At 36.6% G+C, this 19,062-nt stretch overlaps 1 protein-coding gene across 1 annotated transcript in view; it reads left to right on the forward strand.

Annotated features, from left to right (window-relative positions):
* Nucleotides 1–19,062, forward strand: part of Tfb1 (transcription factor B1) — a 102,303-nt gene that overhangs the window by 68,369 nt on the left and 14,872 nt on the right. Inside the window, exons 9-11 of the mRNA XM_090386724.1 lie at nt 2,113–2,373; nt 6,399–6,605; nt 13,587–13,677. Of these exons, the coding sequence (XP_090242850.1) occupies nt 2,113–2,373; nt 6,399–6,605; nt 13,587–13,677 (559 nt within the window). The remainder of the gene's footprint in view (nt 1–2,112; nt 2,374–6,398; nt 6,606–13,586; nt 13,678–19,062) is intronic.

The following is a 19,062-nucleotide window of genomic DNA, read 5'->3' on the forward strand; positions in this document are numbered from 1 at the left end:
TTGACTTTCCACTTGACAGGCTGCAACAAGTTGTTGCAAGTCTTCAGTAGATAGATCCTCATTGTGAGACTCTAGAAGCTCTTCTACATCTTCATTTTCTACTTCATTGAAACCAACTTCTTTTGCAAGAGCAACACAACCTGCTTTGATTTGTTTTAGTTGCTCTGAAGGCTTAAAGCCTTCAAAATCGCAAATTAAATGAGGGATAAGTTTCTGCCACACAATCAAGCAGTCTTTTGTAACATCATTCCAGGCTTTACAATCATATCAATGGCAACTTTGATGTTAAATCTCTTCCAAAATTCCTTACTACTACATGTCAAACTTCGAATGTGTGAGAGCTATATTTCCCATTTAGTTGTATTGATTGGAGACTATGTATGCTTACATACATAGCTTAATTATTACTGTAATATATACATATAATATCGGTGTTTAGATACACCATAGACACTCTTAAAAAAAACTACAAAGTAGTTGTTGTGGGCATCATTTGCTCTTTCTCATATTGTACTCTGCCTTCACGACGAGTTGCCATGATACTGCACTACCTCAAATAAGTAACGCTTCACTAATAGAGAAGACTATTGTTACTTATTCTCAGTGAGTACCACCACCCAGACATGTTTCAAGGCTATTGGCCTATCATCAGTGGGTGGGCAGGTACCCTAGTATTGCAGACATGACGACCCAGTTGTGACTACTAGGGTACCTGCCCACCCACTGATGATAGGCCAATAGCCTTGAAACATGTCTGGGTGGTGGTACTCACTGAGAATAAGTAACAATAGTCTTCTCTATTAGTGAAGCGTTACTTATTTGAGGTAGTGCAGTATCATGGCAACTCGTCGTGAAGGCAGAGCACAATATGAGAAAGAGCAAATGATGCCCACAACAACTACTTTGTAGTTTTTTTTTGTTTTTTTTTAAGAGTGTCTATGGTGTATCTAAACACCGATATTATATAGATACTAAACTCTTAAAGTATTATGCCATGTGCATTTAATTATTTTAAATGTAATATATACATATTAATTGATATTTCTGTTCAGAGACTTTTTTTTTTTTATTGTGAAATTTAAAACAGTAAAAAAGATAAGCAATCAATAACAACGAACATGGCATGCACAAAAGAGAAGATTCTGAAAATTTATGTATGTTTTTTATATGATTGAAGAGGAAGGGGAAACACATCTCACCATAACGTGAAAACCCACAGAATTCTAACTTTCCCTAATATTGCAAATGCAGTAAGATCGAGTTTACTACCCATTTATAATTAGACTGCGCTAACAGAAAAGCTCAATAAATCGGGAAATGCAAATTGTTTTTATTGTTTTATGGTATTAACCTCCAGAAAAGTGGTCCTCTGCTCACGCTATCCCATCTCACGAAATTTGTTCAAACAAAAAAATCTTGTGAATACAGAAAATGGAAACAGTGTCTCCGACCAATACAGTTACAGTAAATGGGAAATATAACTCTCACACATTTTACGTTTGATATTTTTTAAGCTTTGTAAACTTGTATGTATTGCTGCGTGGGTCGCTACGTTCAGCTTGGTACTGGGTTTTGCGTTCACCTGATGTTACTCAGATGAAATCGCGCATGAGCCAACACGAAAATCATATAGTTGCACTGTTCCCTAATATATCAGTCCCATTGCAAAAATTCGCATTATAGCAGAACTGACTGTATTTATTTATTGTCAGTTTTAAAGTTGATATTTAAGTAAATTAAAGTAAAAAATTACTACTTCTGTATATTATAAAAAGTGAAGCAGAATTTATCTGAACAAATAATGGTTCTTTTGAAGTAATTTTCAACAATGTTTATTACAATGAAATTTTTGTAAAGTGAAATGATCTGTGCACCTTTTTAAAATCTTTCTGATTGCTTACTACTACAGAAAGATTTTAAATATTCACGTATTGCTATAGTATATCATTTGATTTTCTTATCATTCCTATATGAAATTAAAATGGCTTTTTTCCACAGAAATGTATAATACTTGACAATGTGTATCATAAAACAGGAGTTTTTTTTTTTCCTTTTAATTTATGTTTAATTTTCCATGATTTTGAAAATAAAATGGGAATTTTATTTTTTCAGGGATATGGAAATCAGGTGTCGATTTGTAAGCAAAGTATAAATACAACCAATCAGTCTATGATTCGCAGGTTTAATCATCATTCTATGATGGTTCTTCAGTCATGTCAAAATAAAACTTCTCTTTTAAACAACAAATCTCATGATGTGGTTTCAACTACTGGCACCACCCAAGTGGTTGCTAATGGAATTATTCCACCAAAAGCAGTAAATAGTACTTCAAAAGAAGGAGAAGACTGTGATGATCAATTGCTTGTAAAAAAGGTATATGTTAAAATGCAACCTTTATGTTTATAGAAGTAATTTTGTCACTGTTAATGATATTTACAGCAACCTCTGTGGCATTGACAGAAAAATTTGCAGAAAAAAAAATTAAAAATTTTTCTTTATCATGTAGATTTCGCTGTTATTGGCTTTTTTTTTTTTTTTTACAAGAATAAAAATTAGAATTATAAGTGCTTTACATTAACACTTATTCACATTTTTATTCATATCACATGAATGTAGTGTTGCTTCAAACAAATTGCTAACTTTTATGGCATTAATTTATCATTGCTATAAAACTGTTCCAATTAAAAAATGGGATGAATACCAGATAGCAACGTCTTTTTAGTATTCATTGTTTAGTATGATCAAAATTAAGTTGGGGAACAATGATGACTAACTATTCACTGTCTAATGTGCTTTGTGACAACTTTCTTCTTTTCTTGGATTTCATATTAAATCACTCTAGGTTTCTAATTAGTTCAACTCATTGAGTGCATAAGTTATTTTAAGATTGCTGTTGCTATTGTAAGTAAGACCTTGCATTTTGCTACATTAAAACATTGCTACTACTTTTCTGATCATCCCTAAAGTTCATCTGTGTCTTCTTGAAGAAGCTCTTATTGGTGCTGTCATCAACTTATCTTGACATCATGCCCTGTATCTCTTTATCAATGTCATTTAAGAAAATCAGAAACAACAGTTGTTCCAATACCGATCCTTGGGAACCCCAGTACTTATGTTGGCCCAATCTGAAGAATAATCTTTAATCACAACCCTCTGCCTCCTGCCCAGAAGACATTGTGCAATCTCCATCTAAGTATTTTTCTTGTGATTCCAATATCTTCCATCTTATACAGTAACCCCTTGTGATGGATCAAGTGAAAAAGCTTTGGTGAAATCCAAGTAAATAAGGTTGAAATTATTTCCTACACCCAGCTGATGAGTGACTGTATCAAAATAGCTAGCCATGCTGGGTTTCCTTCAGAATTCCATTTCTGTCTAAATCATCCCATATTGCACTCTTGATTATTGCCTCCATGATTTTGCCTACTGCTGAAACCAGACTGAATGGTTAGTAGTTACCCACTTCACTCTTAGACTTTAATGATTCAGTGCACTCTCTTGCTGCCTCCCTCAAAATTACTAGGTGTATTCTCTCAACTCCATGCATCTTTTAAGTCAAAAATTGTTATAATAAATAATATGAAATTTCACTATTGCTAATTTCATCCTTTCCAGCTTTGCTCATGAAGTTTATCTTTGCTGACAAAGGGTCTTTTGTCTGTAAATATTGATGCACGGTACCTGTTCAATTAATCTACTCCATCATCCAGCATAGAATGTGCTTCACTTCTTGGTTAATGGGTGATGATCAGGTATAAAACATTCTTTCCCATAGTACTTTCTCTAACATGCAGATACAAATAATAAACATCTAGTTGATGTTTATTATTTGTATGTTTAAACATTTTGTTCCACATGGTGAGTTCCCCTCCCACTTGCTCCAGTCAATTAAGGGAAAATTTAAATCACTAATAAGATATTCACACTTGCTTGCCCATTACATTTGCAAGTGTGAATGTATTATAAGTGATTTCAATTTCCTTCCTATAAATTAATCGTTGCAGTTTGTAGTAAACTTTTAGTTGGCAAAAAACTTGTTATATGTGATGAGCTCTGAGCTGGCTGGCAAAGGAGACACTCTCTCAGGAAGCATTTTTGAGGTTTTGTGATGTTACCCAATTTTCTTGGCATCATTTTTCATGCCTGCTTTAGGACATTAACAGAATTATCCCATTCTAGAAATTCAGAGATCCAGCCACAGCACCTCTGTTATATGAAAAAATAAATTAGCTACCAGTGATATTAGGCATCATAGGTATGGTCCATAATGTTCTTGTTAGTGAAAATGTTAACCACCACTGTCAACATATACATTGCTTACCATTGAAATTGCCCCACCTGAAAAGAACTGACAGATTTACTTAAAAATTTGTATGCATAACTGTGACATATGATGATGTAAATGATTAATGTGTCAAACTAGTTGGCAGAGTAGAACATCCAATAGCATGTCTGTTACTGTCCTAACACAGGAATCTGAAGGTGCTATAAAAATGTGTGTAAATATTGATAAACAGTGAGATCTAAGAGTGTGCAATGTTAACGCATGTGAAGTGGCCTTTTGTACAGCTGATGGACTGTATGTATGTGTGAAAAGGGGTTTGATCGATGAGTTGTCAGAAGCTGGATGGACAGCACAGCAAATCATTGTGTAGGACATGAGGCCCAAATGGTCAGACACTGTTGACAATGATAGGTACTGGGGATACTTAGACATGTTGCCAAGGGTCCAAAGTCATCAAAAGAATGTCTAAATTGGAGAATAACCAGATCTACTGATTAGTGACAGGAAACCTATTTGTCACAATTTACCAGATTTCCAATATTGTAATGTCTTTTGTGCCTTTCATGGAGTGCAATTAGCAGATGATTGTGAGACGTGGTACAGCATTCTTGCCATCTATTTCCTCATTTGCCTCTGACACCGTTCCATTGGGTGTGTGTGTGTGTGTGTGTGTGTGTGTGTGTGTGTGTGTGTGTGTGTGTGTGTGTGTGTGTGTGTGTGTGTGTGTGTGTGTGTGTGTGTGTGTGTGAGCGGTGCAAAAGGAGAGAGCTGTTTGGGGGTAAGAATGGAACTGTCACCTTTTTGTGATGAATCACATTTCTGTTTGGAATCCAGTGATAGCTGTATGCACGTTTGGAGATATGCCAGGGACAGATGTAATCCAGTTTGCATCAGGGAGCATCATATTAGATTAAGAATTAGAATCATGGTATGGAGAGCAATCATTTCCAGTAGCCATTTCCAGTGTTGATTGAATGATATGATGTTGAAACTATTCTAAGACCTGTACTTTGCCCTTTTCATGCTCCATCCCAAACACTATTTTCCAATGGGACAATGCTGCACATATATGGTTCTCATACTTCACCAGCATCTATGTCATGTGATGTGGATGTGATTCCTTCATTTTCACATTCACCTTCTGTTGTTGCCCATTGAGCTTATTTGGAATGTGATTATAAGTTCACTTATCTCCACCTCTCAGACCCCTACCACTGTTGCCCAACTCTCAATACAAATGAAAACGTGTAGTCATTGTTCACCAAGGTGACAATTCACTATCCTATCCTTTCACCTCCCTACTGTAACATTTGACTGTTTGTACTCATATGGCTGTACTTACTGATGTATACCTCAGTCTTATAAATATTGCCAATCACTAAACACTCATTAGATTGTTTATTAATTTTGCAGTATTTATCATTGTTTATTCAGCAGTATTTGTCACTGTTTATTCAGCATTACTATCACTTTTTATTTTGAGCTCAAAGCATGTGCTCCTTTTAAGTAGAGCAATTTATTTCAGTGGTGAACATTTTATAAAAAGTTTATATTTTCTTTTAATGCAATTTCTCTATTAAAAATTAAGTAACCTCTGTTGAATAGGATGGTAATTATCCTCAAATTTGGCAATATCTTTTATGTTGCAACTTTTTCATTGACTGGTTGTGGATTAAATACAGTATAGTGCTAATTTATTTTCATAAATGTAAAATAAAAGTAAGTTAAATATGTAATGTGTTAAGATATGTTATATGTGAAACCTTACTTAACTATGGTAGTGGCTAGTTTGCCTCTCAGGGTTTCTTCCGTGGTCTAGAAAATTTTATGATCTAGCAAAGACCACATTAAAATGTTGCTAGGCAGAAAGTTTTAAAAGTGTGGTGAATTTTTTCACTTTCCAACCCATTGTAATTATAAATTAGTGAAAGCTCTGTAACTTAATTGGGTTAGTAGATAAATGAGCTGAATATCTATGTTCTGTTTGAATGCAGTTTAATCAGAGCATAAAGTATTACTTTGTCACAACAAAATAATAACTCTGCTTTCTCATCATTTATGGATGTTATTTATATATGTATAATTAATGCAGTTCTTTTTTTCCTCCTTATAGGCTAAGCTTCATGCAAAAACAGAATATGAAGATTTAGCAGATAATGACACTCAAAATGTACTTTCATTAAACTTAACAAAAACTGATAGGTATCTTCAAGGACCCACACCGGTGTTAGATTCAGATTATATATCACATGAAGAAGTTCTTCAAGCAGTCCATTTCTTAAATAATGAGGTTAAGCTGTGGACCCCAAAACTTCCTCAGGTAATAAAGAGAAATTAATGTTATTTACAGTTTGTGAAATTTATTATATGTTTGCAAATTAAGTTTCAGCTATGTACCATATCTAGAAACTTTTTCACATTGGAAAATAAACAAAAACATACTCGTATTTGTAGCACTGAAAAGCCATTTTAAAATAGCTTTATTTATAAAAAAAAATCACTTATTCAGTGAAGACGTCTTTACACATAAAATGAATAATATTAGAGTTATAATTCTTAGGACTAGTTATAGCAAATTTTATAGTATTTAGTTTAAATGTTATGCATTTACTGCTCCTGGTATTGTATTAGTTATGTGCAGAATTGCCTCCATAATTATAAAAGATCACAAAAAATCAGCTGTCAAGTATAATTCATTTATTAAGAAACTACTATATTCTCCAACTAAAATTTAGAGGAGTTATGGTTACATATATTTCACAGTTAGATATAAAATTCTCTGGCCATTTGTATCTATTATATGCTAAACCCCTGTTTGCTGTGAAACCACACCATGCAGTGGTATCCCACACTCAGGTTTGTCTTGATCAGTTAATGTCAGTTATGCATGTTTCTACCACCAGTAAGACTGATTTTTGTTTTCCGAACCAAATGGATGCTACCATGTTACTGAGTGTTGAACGCCAATTGTGACAGGAACTGTAGCACATGCTGTGGGACTTGTGGATACAGTATTTTTCTGTATCCATAAGCGACATAACCCGGCCTCACTGGAACATAAGCAAACATCTTTTTGATTGTGTATATTATGTTTTTTATTTTCAAAGGAGGAAAATCCAGGTGCATTCTGACGTATTTCATGTATAATGGTACCGTTGCTTAGTGCACAGTGGAGTTCTGTGATTGTAACTTCCGGTACTCGAGCCTCCTCTACCCTTCCTAGTCCAATTTCCTTGTGAAATAATATTCGATTCTGTTGAATGTGGCATGCAACGATTCTCATATAGATGTAGATGAACTTTTGAGTTCTGTTGGGGCATTTGGTTTTATGGGTAAAACACAGTTTAAAATTTTGTCTGATACTTTCTGTATAGCACTGCATGCAAGTCTGAGTCTTCATTTTAGGAAAGATGTATATCTGCTGGAATGGGTACAGAGAAGGGCAGTGAGATTGCAGGAGAACAAAGGGGTACTCTTACCAAGAAAGGCTTCATTTCTGCAAATTGAAACATCTAGAGACTAGGCACCCTGCAGATCTGCTTAAGGTGTTTATGGCTTTAAATGGAATGAATAGGCCCAATAAATTCAAACTGAGGAAGGATGGTTGCCTTCAACCAGCAGTGTTGATTGTTGGAACAAACTTCCATCTGTTGTTGTGGAAGTGGGTAGCTTGAATAAAGTCAAGGAAAACTAGACTACAAACAATTGGAGATGATGGACGAGCAATGTAGAGAGGTTGTTTTTTTTTTGTTTTTTTTTTTTCATGCTGTATAAACTTACTTCCTTGCATCATTTGTTACTACTAATATTAATGACCTGCAAAAGCAAGAAATAAAACTATTAGACAGCATCAAGTGGTATTTCTCAGTATATACAGTGGCGGACAAAAAAACTGCATCACCTTTAAAAAAGTAACATTTGTAGTGAAATGTATAAGATATTGTTTGAATACAGTCATTTTGTTTGTTACAAAGCAAAGGTATCGCATCAGATAACACTTCTATTGCATCAGACAATAATTGCAAGGTATTGCATCAGCTGTTTCTATAAATACAGCATTGGAAGAGTATGCGTGCTCATTAGTATCCTGTTTTGTAGAGGTGTAAGCATGGCTCCATATGTTCAGTTGACACCAAGGAAAAAAGTGTAGCTGTTGCTCTGTCCCAGGAAGAGCTTTCTACGCAAGCTATCGCTGATAAAATAGGCTGCCACCAGTCAACAGTATCCCCGGTGCTGAAATTAAAGCATGAAACCGGTGATGTGAAAAGAAGACCTGGATCAGGCTGTAAAAGAGTGACTATGTCTTCCCAAGATCGGTATTTGAAACAGCTATGCCTTCGTAATTGCCATGCTAGTGCTCCTGATCTAAAACTGGACTTTGAGATGACCTCTGGTGTTGAAACAAGTGCACGAACTATCCAAAGACGGCTTTTCGGAATGTGGTCTGCATGCTATCGGCCCAAGAAGAAGCATTTGTTTACCAAATAAATGAGGAAAAAGTGACTTTCTTGGTCTAAAATGCATGTTTCATGGACAAAGGAACAATGGGACACAGTCATCTTTTCTGACAAATCGAAATTCAACCTGCATGGCTCAGATGGGAAGCAATATGTCAGAATAAGAAAATCGGAGGCATACCATCCTTGACTGCATAACACCGAATGTAAAGTTCCCCGCCATCATATGGTCTTCTGGGGATGCATAACAAGCAAAGGGGTGGGAGCGAGTTAAGTTTATTAATGGAACGGTGAATGCAGAAACCTACACTGCTGAGTGCCTGAAACCCGTTATTAGGGATCACCACACAGAAGTCCAAAACTGCATTTTTCAACAGAACTCAGCACCTTGACACACAGCAAAATTGGTTAAGTTTTATGCCATTTAGATTTAATGATGAGTTTGTCTTATCGCACAAGGCTTAAAACATACTTACACCAATGTTTTCCCTCGTTTTTCTCCCTTAAGGTGCAGTCTTACCTCAGAAATGCTGGCATTACAGTGTTGGACTGGCCTGGCAACAGTCCAGATTTGAACTCTATTGAAAATTTCTGGTACATAATGTCGTCTAAAATTGCTCAGAAGAAGCCAACAAGTAAGATTCAGCTGCAGGAGAGCATTGTAAGGGTGTGGTACCACGAAATTGGGCAACCGTATATCCAAAGTTGATTAACTCTGTGCCAGATCGTTGCAAGGCTGTAATTTAAGCTCGAGGAGGAACAACAAAATCTTGATGACTTATTTTGCTGATTTACAGTACATAATACTATTATGTTAACTTGTCAATTACAGTTTGTACACGTATATGCAATAAAATGCATGTTTGGTTGTCATGATTGCTATTTGCAGGATTTCTCATATTTCCGTTAATTGCTCATTTTACTCTTTTAGAAGATATTTATGGCAATTAGGTATATCAGGTGGGGTCTTTTTATTGGATTTCATTCACAGAGATATATATCCCATTTAGCAAATGCATTTCAAACATTTCTGCAACCCACAATGCAGTGCAAAACACATTATTTGCAAAATTCACAAGTGATGCAGTTTTTTTATCTGCCACTGTATATATAGATAATAAAGTTAACACTCTACCTGTATAAGTATTCTCCTCCATTTTGCAATAAATATTTTATTATTATGTAATTCCCATGTTAAGATTAGATAGGCAGTGAACTTCAAATGGCTGCAGTACTATCAAAATAATGAAGAAAGATAATTGACTTACCTATGAAAATGTTTTCTTCTCACTAGTCAGCATTGACATTCCAACAAAGAAAATCCCAATGTTTGCTTACTCTTCTGTCAGTAAACTTTACATAGCCTTAATTCATTTCAAATTCTGTATTCGTGTAAAATATTGTCTATTCTACTGAGTCTTATTCAGTTAGTAATGCACATAGTGGACCATATATCAGTTTACTGAGAAATAATTTGTGCTGTTTAATAACTCTTGAAATTATTTTCTTGCTCATATTAACCATGTGATGGTAATACCCAAAATTGTTTTGGGTACTACCATCATTTTTTGGGTTTTTTGAATTCTGCGTAAACAGTACCAATATTTTATCTTTTCTTAATGGAATGCAGTACCTATTTTTTGAACTTTTGAAATTTTAATAAAAAATTAAAAATTTTAAAACATACTAACTGTTTTATACCTTTTATTTTCAAAAAATATATATATTTCTGCAGAAAATTGTCAAAAAATGTTTTATTCAAAATAGAGAGACATCAGTCTCATTAGTCTCTTCCATTTTCCAGTTTAAATGACCATTAAGTGCATGAAATTTCAAACATGAACATGTGCATATATTTCTGCTTATTATATATCTATATAAATATTATTAAAGATGTAAAAAAAAAAAAAACATTATATACAGGGTGTTTCAAAAATGATGGTCAATAATTTAAAGGCAAAGTACAAATTAAAATAAGCAAAAAGGTCCCAGCGAACATCGGGCCGAAAATGAACCATTTTCGAGATAATGCATATTTTCTGTTAAGATCCACCACTGACTATGGGAGCACTAGTTTAGCAAAAAGCTGTGAATCCTTTGCTAAGGGTGGTTTTATTAAACATAAGATAATACACTTTTAATTTTTGGTTTCAACACCACAGGATTTTACAGATGTTACAGGATGTTCTTTCTAACACCCTTTCCTCAACATCAAGTGTTATGCTTCTGGGCCTACCTGCTCGTACTTCATGTGTGAAGTGCCCATGTTCTCTAAGGCGTTTATGTACCTTGATGAATGTGTGTGTCTGTTGGGCTGCCTTCAGCAGGGAAATGCTTCTTGGTACAAGCGGCAGCCTCAAGTGCACTGCCATTGACTTTTCCATACATGAAGTGCACGTCTGCATGCTCTTCGTTGCTGTAACCTCTTTCCATGTTGGCTATCTTTTGACAAGTACTAGTATGCCTGCTACATCTAGAGCATTGAGAGAGGGGAAATGGAGAGAATGAGCATAATCTAACCTAAACAAACAAGTCAGTGGTGGATCCCAACTCTGTACAGTTCACCTTGTCAGTAGTGGATCCCAACTAGAAATGTGCGCCGCCTCCGTAGCCAGGTGGGAAGGAGCAGCAGTGCGTAGCACACGCTTCAGGGAATGACCACCGCATATCCCGGAGCAATATGGCCTTAGTTGCTAATGCCCTTAAAAACTAAATAACAGACAAATGTGCAATACCTCGAAAATGATTCACTTAAGGACCCATGTTTACTAGGCTTTTTACAGTTCACCTTTAAATTATTGACCATCACTTTTGAAACACCCTGTATATTCAGTACTATTAATTACTTTAATTTTCAGATTTATTTCAAAGTTTTAAACTTTATCTTGCTTTCCACAGTGTAGCACCATTTGGAGAAAATATTGGGTTTCATCTTCCATCTTTATGGGATAAATGTTTATTGAACTAATGGGAGAAGAAAAACAAGTAACCTGAAACTTTAAATGAACATAGCATAGACACTTATTTAGTATTGTGCTATTCTTCAAGCAAAAAACCAAATAGTTCCAAAAAAATAGTAGCAGGGTTGCCAGCAGACTCTCACATGCGATTTCTCTATGAAAACTGTAAAAAAAGTCACTTCAGAAACTATTGCAGTAAAAGTTTGACTGTGTTTAGGAAGTTAGAAAATATTTCGGATACAGTCAGTCCTCATATAACACGTGTTTACACTATACAAATTCGATCATACACAGTTTATAAATAGGGGAACGATGTCGTATATAACATGAACCGAATTCGCTTATGCACGATTCGCCTTTTTGTTTTCAAGAAATGGAGGTCCAATGCGGAATCACCTCAACTGAACGCAACACGATAGGAATGAAGAGAAGATTCTGAAAATGTATTTTTGTTTTTTATATCAGTGAAGGAGAAACACATTTCACCATAATAACGTAAAAACCGACACAATTCCAGCTCTCAGTATTATCACAAATGTAATTAGATTGAGTTTACTGCCAGTTTATAACAGATTCCAGTAGCAGAAGCTCAACTGGAAATTGTTTTTAGTGTTTTATTGTAGTGACCTCCAGAAATGTGCTTTAGTAAAATGTGAGCCAGTCAGGTGTTAATAGTGTGTCTCTGCCTTTACGGTGTTGTTTATTCAGTTGCTACATGCCCCAGCTTTGTTTATGTGTATCAAGCATGCCTCCTCATTTTGTAATTGTGCTTTATTTCCTAAAAATGAGTAAAATACTTAAAAGGTGTGAAAAGGAATAGACCGAGGTGGACTGGGTCAAAAATTCTTACCGGGAAAAATTTGTAGCGGCCTCATTATAGCGTTTATGGCCAAAATCACACTGGCCTCCATCGTCCTCTGGCCCACAGGGGTTTACCACCCCAGTAAGGATTATGGAGCAAAATGAAAGAACATGCAATATTGCATGTGCTAAATGAGGCAACGCCGAGAATTAGAAAGAATGCAGAGAAAATAAAAACACTTTCATAGCAGAAACAACTCAAAGTGTAATAAAATGCATTAGATCAAGACACAGAGAATTGGAAGAGATGGAACTGCTGTCCTCTGTTTGGATAGAAAATCAAACATAGAACAAGTTTGCTTATGATAGAAGCAAAAGCATTAGTAATATTTTTTTATGTAATAGTCATAATAAAATATGTATTTTATTACAATTATTTATTGTGTTTGGTAATGTTTTGGTTACAAATGTGTGTTCAATCTTGGGTGGTTGGCACCTAACCCTATTTTTCCCATAGGGCCTGTTATTTATATTGCACGAGGGTTTCTAGGAACACAACTATCGTGCTATACGAGGACTGACTGTATTTAATCATTGATTAACAGTTAACGTATAAACGCCGACCGGGCTAGCCGGGTGGGTAAAGTGCCTGCCTGCCTGCCTGGCAGCCCAAAGGTTGTGGGTTTGAATCCCGGCTTGGATCAGAGTACAAAATGCAAAAACCTTGGGAGGTGCAATATGGCCACAGAAGCCGATGCACCAACAACTAACAAAAAAAAAAAAAAAAAAAAACATATAAACATTATTTTCGAGGGGCACCTGTCAGGTTACTTACAACTACTGCTGAGTAATGCGTGAAATTGATTTCAAGATTTAAGAGATTTCAAAAGTTTTAAAGATTTCTTTATGAGTTTTGTTTTGTTGTTTTTATTTCATAATTTAGTTTGCAATTTGAACATCATCTTATCTCAAAGGAAATAATGATGGAGTGATGTATTAAATTAATACATTGCTACATCGTGAGTCTTTATTGATAAAAAATTATTAGTTATGGTTTTATATATTAGTATTTGAATTTTGCAGGTACTTGCTTCTAATTCTGCAATTAGTGCTCTTGGAGAACTGTCCCCAGGTGGTATATTAATGAAGAATTCTTTTCAAACTCCTCTTAAAGGTAACACTTAAAGGTTTTTTTTTTTTAATAATTATAATATCAGTGCTAATGAAAGCCTCATCCTAGGAGCTGGTAGTCTATGTTTTTTAATCCTGGCTAAATGATTTATTAACATGAAGTGATGCAGAATAGCAGCAAACTTTGAGAATAATGGTAATGCTGCCTGCTCCTCACTGAAGAGACAACTTTCACCTACCTGAGTTCTACCACCACCATGGTTTTACCATTCATTGGTGCTTCACCAATGAATGGCAAATGGGTAAACAGATCTCCTCACCTCCGAAATTTTGCACCAGGTTATCATAATATTAAAGTTTCCATTAGTCTTAATCTTTGAAAAACTGTATATAATCACCAAAACATTAGAAACCGTTATCATAACAAAACAAAGATTACAGCATCTTGTAAAAGCATCATATGAAAAAAGCAGTAGTCTTTGATGTTATTGGTCTAGGTATATGTATTTTGAGAGAAGAGTTGATTTTGTACGTGTAATTTTGCATGCTGTAGCAAGTATCATAATCTTTAGAGTCATCATCTCAAAGCCTTATTTTAGGATGGACATGGATCTGTTGGAATGAGTGCAGAGAAGAGCAACTGGAGCAAAAGGATTGAAAGGCTTCACTTCTTAAATGCAATGACAGGAGATTAGGCACCTGCAAGGGGATGTGATTGAGGTGTTTAAGGCATTAGTATTCTAGAGGTGGGTAGTTTGAATAAATTCAAGCAAGAACTAGATAAACTGTTATAGAGTGAGATGGATAGGTGATATGGGAGATCTTGTTTTTGGAAGACACTTATTGATAAAATCAGTGTAGTAGAGTGTATTAAAAAGCATTTGTGATTAGTAAGTTGTACTCATTTTAAGATATTGTAACCATATAGAGAAAAAGGATAATATATATTTTTTTTTTATGTAAACGCCAAACACGAGAGGTATTAGTACCGTGCTTGGGTTGGAGATTGAGAAGATTAAAGAAGATATTTGTTGACATTGGACTTGAACTTCTGTAGACTGTAATTTTCAGGAAATATGTATGAAGGAAGGTTGTTCCAGAAAATGGCAGTTGAATGAATAAACAAGGAAGATGAAAAGTTGGTTCTGTGAGTTTGAAGTTGGACAGTAAATGGATGTTGGCTGGTGGTGTCACGTGTACTATTTTGAAAGAGAGAGCGGGAATTATAGAAGCCAATTCAGAAGAACAGTGCCCACGGAAGTATCTGTAGAAGAGGCATGCAGCAGAAACAGTACGTCTATGGGACAGGACAGTGAGTGGAGAGACTTTGTTAGAGATGAATCATTAATTAACCTAACTGCCCTCTTCTGAATGGAATCTAGAAGCCTGAGAGAGGTTTTGGGGGCACCACCCCAAATGTGGGAACAATATTCCATGGCTAGGCGGATTTGCGATTTATAGAGTGAGCAGCTGTTTGGAAGAAAAGTAACGCTGAGAGCGAAAGAGAAAACCGAGTTTTTTAGATGCAGAGGAAGCAATATTTGTAATGTGCTTGTGCCAAGAGAGATTAGAAGTCAGGCTAATCCACAAAAGAGATATATCATTTTGCCTAGAAATCGGAGTGTCACTAAAGATAAGCAGAGGAGCAGAAGAATCCTTTTTGCGAGATATAAGACAAGACTGAGTTTTAGAAGGGTTGAAATCAACTAAGTTGTCTTTGCCCCACTGGAGAATTACCTGAAGATCGGCATTTAAGGAATTGGTAGCAGATTTTCGAGAAGTTGAAGCTGATTGAGCAGGACAAGTTTCTCAAAATGGAAAGTGGAATGCAATGTGCTATCATCGGCAAAACTATGGATAGGATTTCCAGTCAATGGAAGAAGGTCATTAATATACAAGAGGAAAAGAGTGGTTGTTATGTTGTTATTTGGTGTTTTAGGAGCATTAGCAACTAAGGCCATATTGCTCTGGGATATGCGGTGGTCATTCCCTGACCTTTCTGCATCTTCCGTATTTGGTGGTGATGGGCTCGAACCCCGGTATAATCAAGAAGCGTGTGCTACGCACTGCTGCGCCTGGCTACAGAGGCGCCGGAAAAGAGTGGGAGAAAGAATTGAACCTGGGGGCACACCGGCATTAGTGGAGAAGTTAGAAGACAGAGAGCCATCTACCATCACCCTTAGTGAGAAAAATGGATAACCAATTACTAAAAACAGTTGGCAAACCATAAGATGGAAGCTTGTTTAGAAGATCTTTGTGCCAAACACGATCGAAAGCCTTTGAGATGTCAAGAGCAACTACTTGTGTTTCATCGAACCTTTCCATTGAATTAGTCCATAAATGGGTAACATAAGCCAGAATATCACCAGTGGATCGACACTGACAGAATCCATACTGGCGATTGTTGCTCAGACGGAAGGTTTCTAGGTAGTTTAAGAGTTGGCGGTTAATTGCTTTCTCCATTACTTTAGAAAGAGAAGTAATTGCAATGGGACGATAATTGGATGGAAGGGATTTGACCCTTTTTTTAGGAATTGGCTGGATATGAGCAAATTTCCAAGCAGAAGGAAAAACACCTTTGGAATATAAAAGTGAAAAAAGGCGGCAAAGAGTAGGAACAAGTGGAGAAATACCATCGGGACCTGGAGCTTTCTTAGCATCAAGATTCGTCAAAATCCTTCTGACATCCTTTTGACGAAAAACCACAGGAGGCATTGAATGGAGCGTATTGGGAATGGTGGGAGGTGTTTTACCAAGATCATTAATACATGAGTTGGAAGAAAAATGGGATGCTAGCAGGTCAGCTTTATCCTTGGCTGAAGTGACAACAGAACCATCTTGTTTGGACAGAGGTGGGAGCAGAGATGGGCAAAAGTTGTGGCCAATAGCTTTGGCAAGAGACTAGAATGCTCGGCTACCATTAGGGCAAGAAGCAAGTTTTCTACTCTTAGCCTGTTCAAACTCTAGTTTGGATTGATTAATAACTGCTTTACAATTGTTGTGAGCTTTGGTGTAGGCAGAAAATGAAACTGGAGAATTAGAAACAAGCCAATTATGATATGCAACATTCTTCTCTTGAACAGCCTTAGCACATTTATTGGAAAACCAAGGTTTATTTAAAGGACGAGATTTTAATGTGGAGTGTGGGATAAAGGATTCCATTCCTGCAAGAATAATTTCACTGATACGATCTGAGCAAACGTTGACAACAGAAATTTTCAAATAGTAATCCGACCAAGGAAAAGAAGAAAAGAAGTCTTGCAGGTCATCCCATTTTGCATTCTTGTAATGCCAAACAACACAAGGTTGGGAATAGCCATGAGATAAAGGTTCCATTGGAGAAGAGACAATCACCAAGTTGTGATCTGAAGTGCCTAAAGGACCTCTCACTTCGACCGTGTACTTAGAAGGGTTGTTTTTGAGAAAAAGATCAAGCGTATTGGCTGTATGATTAGGATTGTTCGGTATTCTTGTTCGGTCATTAGTAATTGCAAAAGCCTTAGCATCTCGACCAGCTGGGTCGGTGTGACTAGAAACGGAAGCCAGCTGGAGTTGTGAACATTAAAATCACCAAGGAAAATTACCTCACTGTTAGGAAAGTTGGACTGGAGAAAGTCAAGTTGCAAAGAGAGGAAGTCAAAGAGCTCCAAGTGATTAGTGGAGTTGGTAGAACGGTAGAGACAGCAGATGAATTTGACACAATGAGGTAGAGAGATTTTAAGCCAGAGAAGATCAAAGAGAGGAGATTCCAAATTGCCAAGTCTCTGACAGGGAATATCAGAATGGACATATGCACAAGTACCACCTTTGAGGTGAAAGGAATCATACAGCGAATAATTTGGGCATCTGAGATGAGCAGTAGTTGAATCAACCGATAACTGAGATTCTGTCAGAAAAAGTACATGGGGTTTGGCAGACTGCAAGTGGAAATGGACATCGTTGAGATTAGAATTGAGACCACCTATATATTTGTGAAATGAATTAGGAAGTGCTTGGGAGGTTTAGATCTTTTCGCAGATAAGCTTGCTCTATTAGTTTGACAATTCATGGTGTATTCAATAGTAAGAAAAAGTGGGTGGGACATACTGTATGAAGTAATGAAATTTTTGGATATGGTGTACATGTGGTAAGAATATACCCAGATCCTTGACATAACGTGGCCTCGACAGTGCTCCCCGCATACACACTACTCGGACTCCCTCCAGTCACTATCTGGCAGAGTAGAGGTAGCAAGATTATACACTAGCTGATCCGGAAGCCTCCTAGAGAGTTACCGATAGGTTCGGTCCGGTGTACTAACTAGCGGCCGGCCTGCAAACACCGTTTTAGAGCTGTACCCTCGAAATGTAAGGAATATTGGATCTCGCCACGACGTTCATCATAACCTCAAAAGTCATCAATCATACTGCATGCTGGAAGAGATAGGGAAGGGTTGACCGGAACTTAGCTCTAGAGACTAAACATGGGTTCCACCACTTCAAGCCTCCAATAAGCAAAGTGGTGGTATTTCACCGGTTGATGAGTGTCATCTACTACCTAGTACTGCCTAATAACATAGAGGGGTGGCGTTCCTCCATGTGGTGTGGGCGCCACACTCGACCCCTGCTTACGTTGGTTCACACCTGGGTGGTCACCCACCATGTACTTGTGCATGGAGGTTATACTCAGGATTACTAACAGTCCCACCATCGTGAAGGTGCAAGCAGAGGATTTGGCTGTCACAGACTGTCCGGACTTTGCCGAAATTGGGTCCACTTGACTTGAGTGTCACCCGAATATCAGTTCCATCAGCGTTTTAGACTCCCAGGTAGCAAGTACAGCTTGTCTGGCATATCTGAGAGAATGTCTGTGACAACCTCAAGGACCTTGAGGTTGTCACTTGAGGTATAAAAGTGACAAACCTGCAGAGATCAGAGAAAGCATTAGAAAAGAGTTTAAGGTTAAACTTGGTCTGAGGCAGGTCTGCACCTTATTGTCACTTCTTTCTATATTTTTTATGGACTTTTGATAACAGAATGGAAATTACTAGCAAAGTTTACTGTGGGGAGTGTTAAAATTGGGTCATTGTTGTGTGTTGAGAATATTGTGCTGTCGCACAATATTCTCAGTACACAGTCGTAGCTTGCAAGGTCTTCAAGAACTGTCGAATAATTTAGATAACAGCATAGACAATTTGGTATAAAAATGGTTTATACAAAAACAAAAGGTACAAACATTGGGTGGGACTTGGAAAATTTATGAAAAGGAAGTATAGATCTTTACATTTAGGCATGTTCAGCTATAAAATAAATATGCTGCAGGGATTTAAAACTTCAATACTATACTCAACAGGTGATTACCAAGACCTCATGTTGATTAACCAGGAAGTGAGATTTGTGTAGAAGTTGTTTTTTAGTGGATGCAGGGGGGGGGGAGTATGGCTGCACGT

Source organism: Mastigoproctus giganteus, chromosome 12, assembly GCF_048544385.1.
Source record: "Mastigoproctus giganteus isolate SK-2022 chromosome 12, ASM4854438v1, whole genome shotgun sequence".
In the NCBI taxonomy this organism is placed as follows: domain Eukaryota; kingdom Metazoa; phylum Arthropoda; class Arachnida; order Uropygi; family Thelyphonidae; genus Mastigoproctus; species Mastigoproctus giganteus.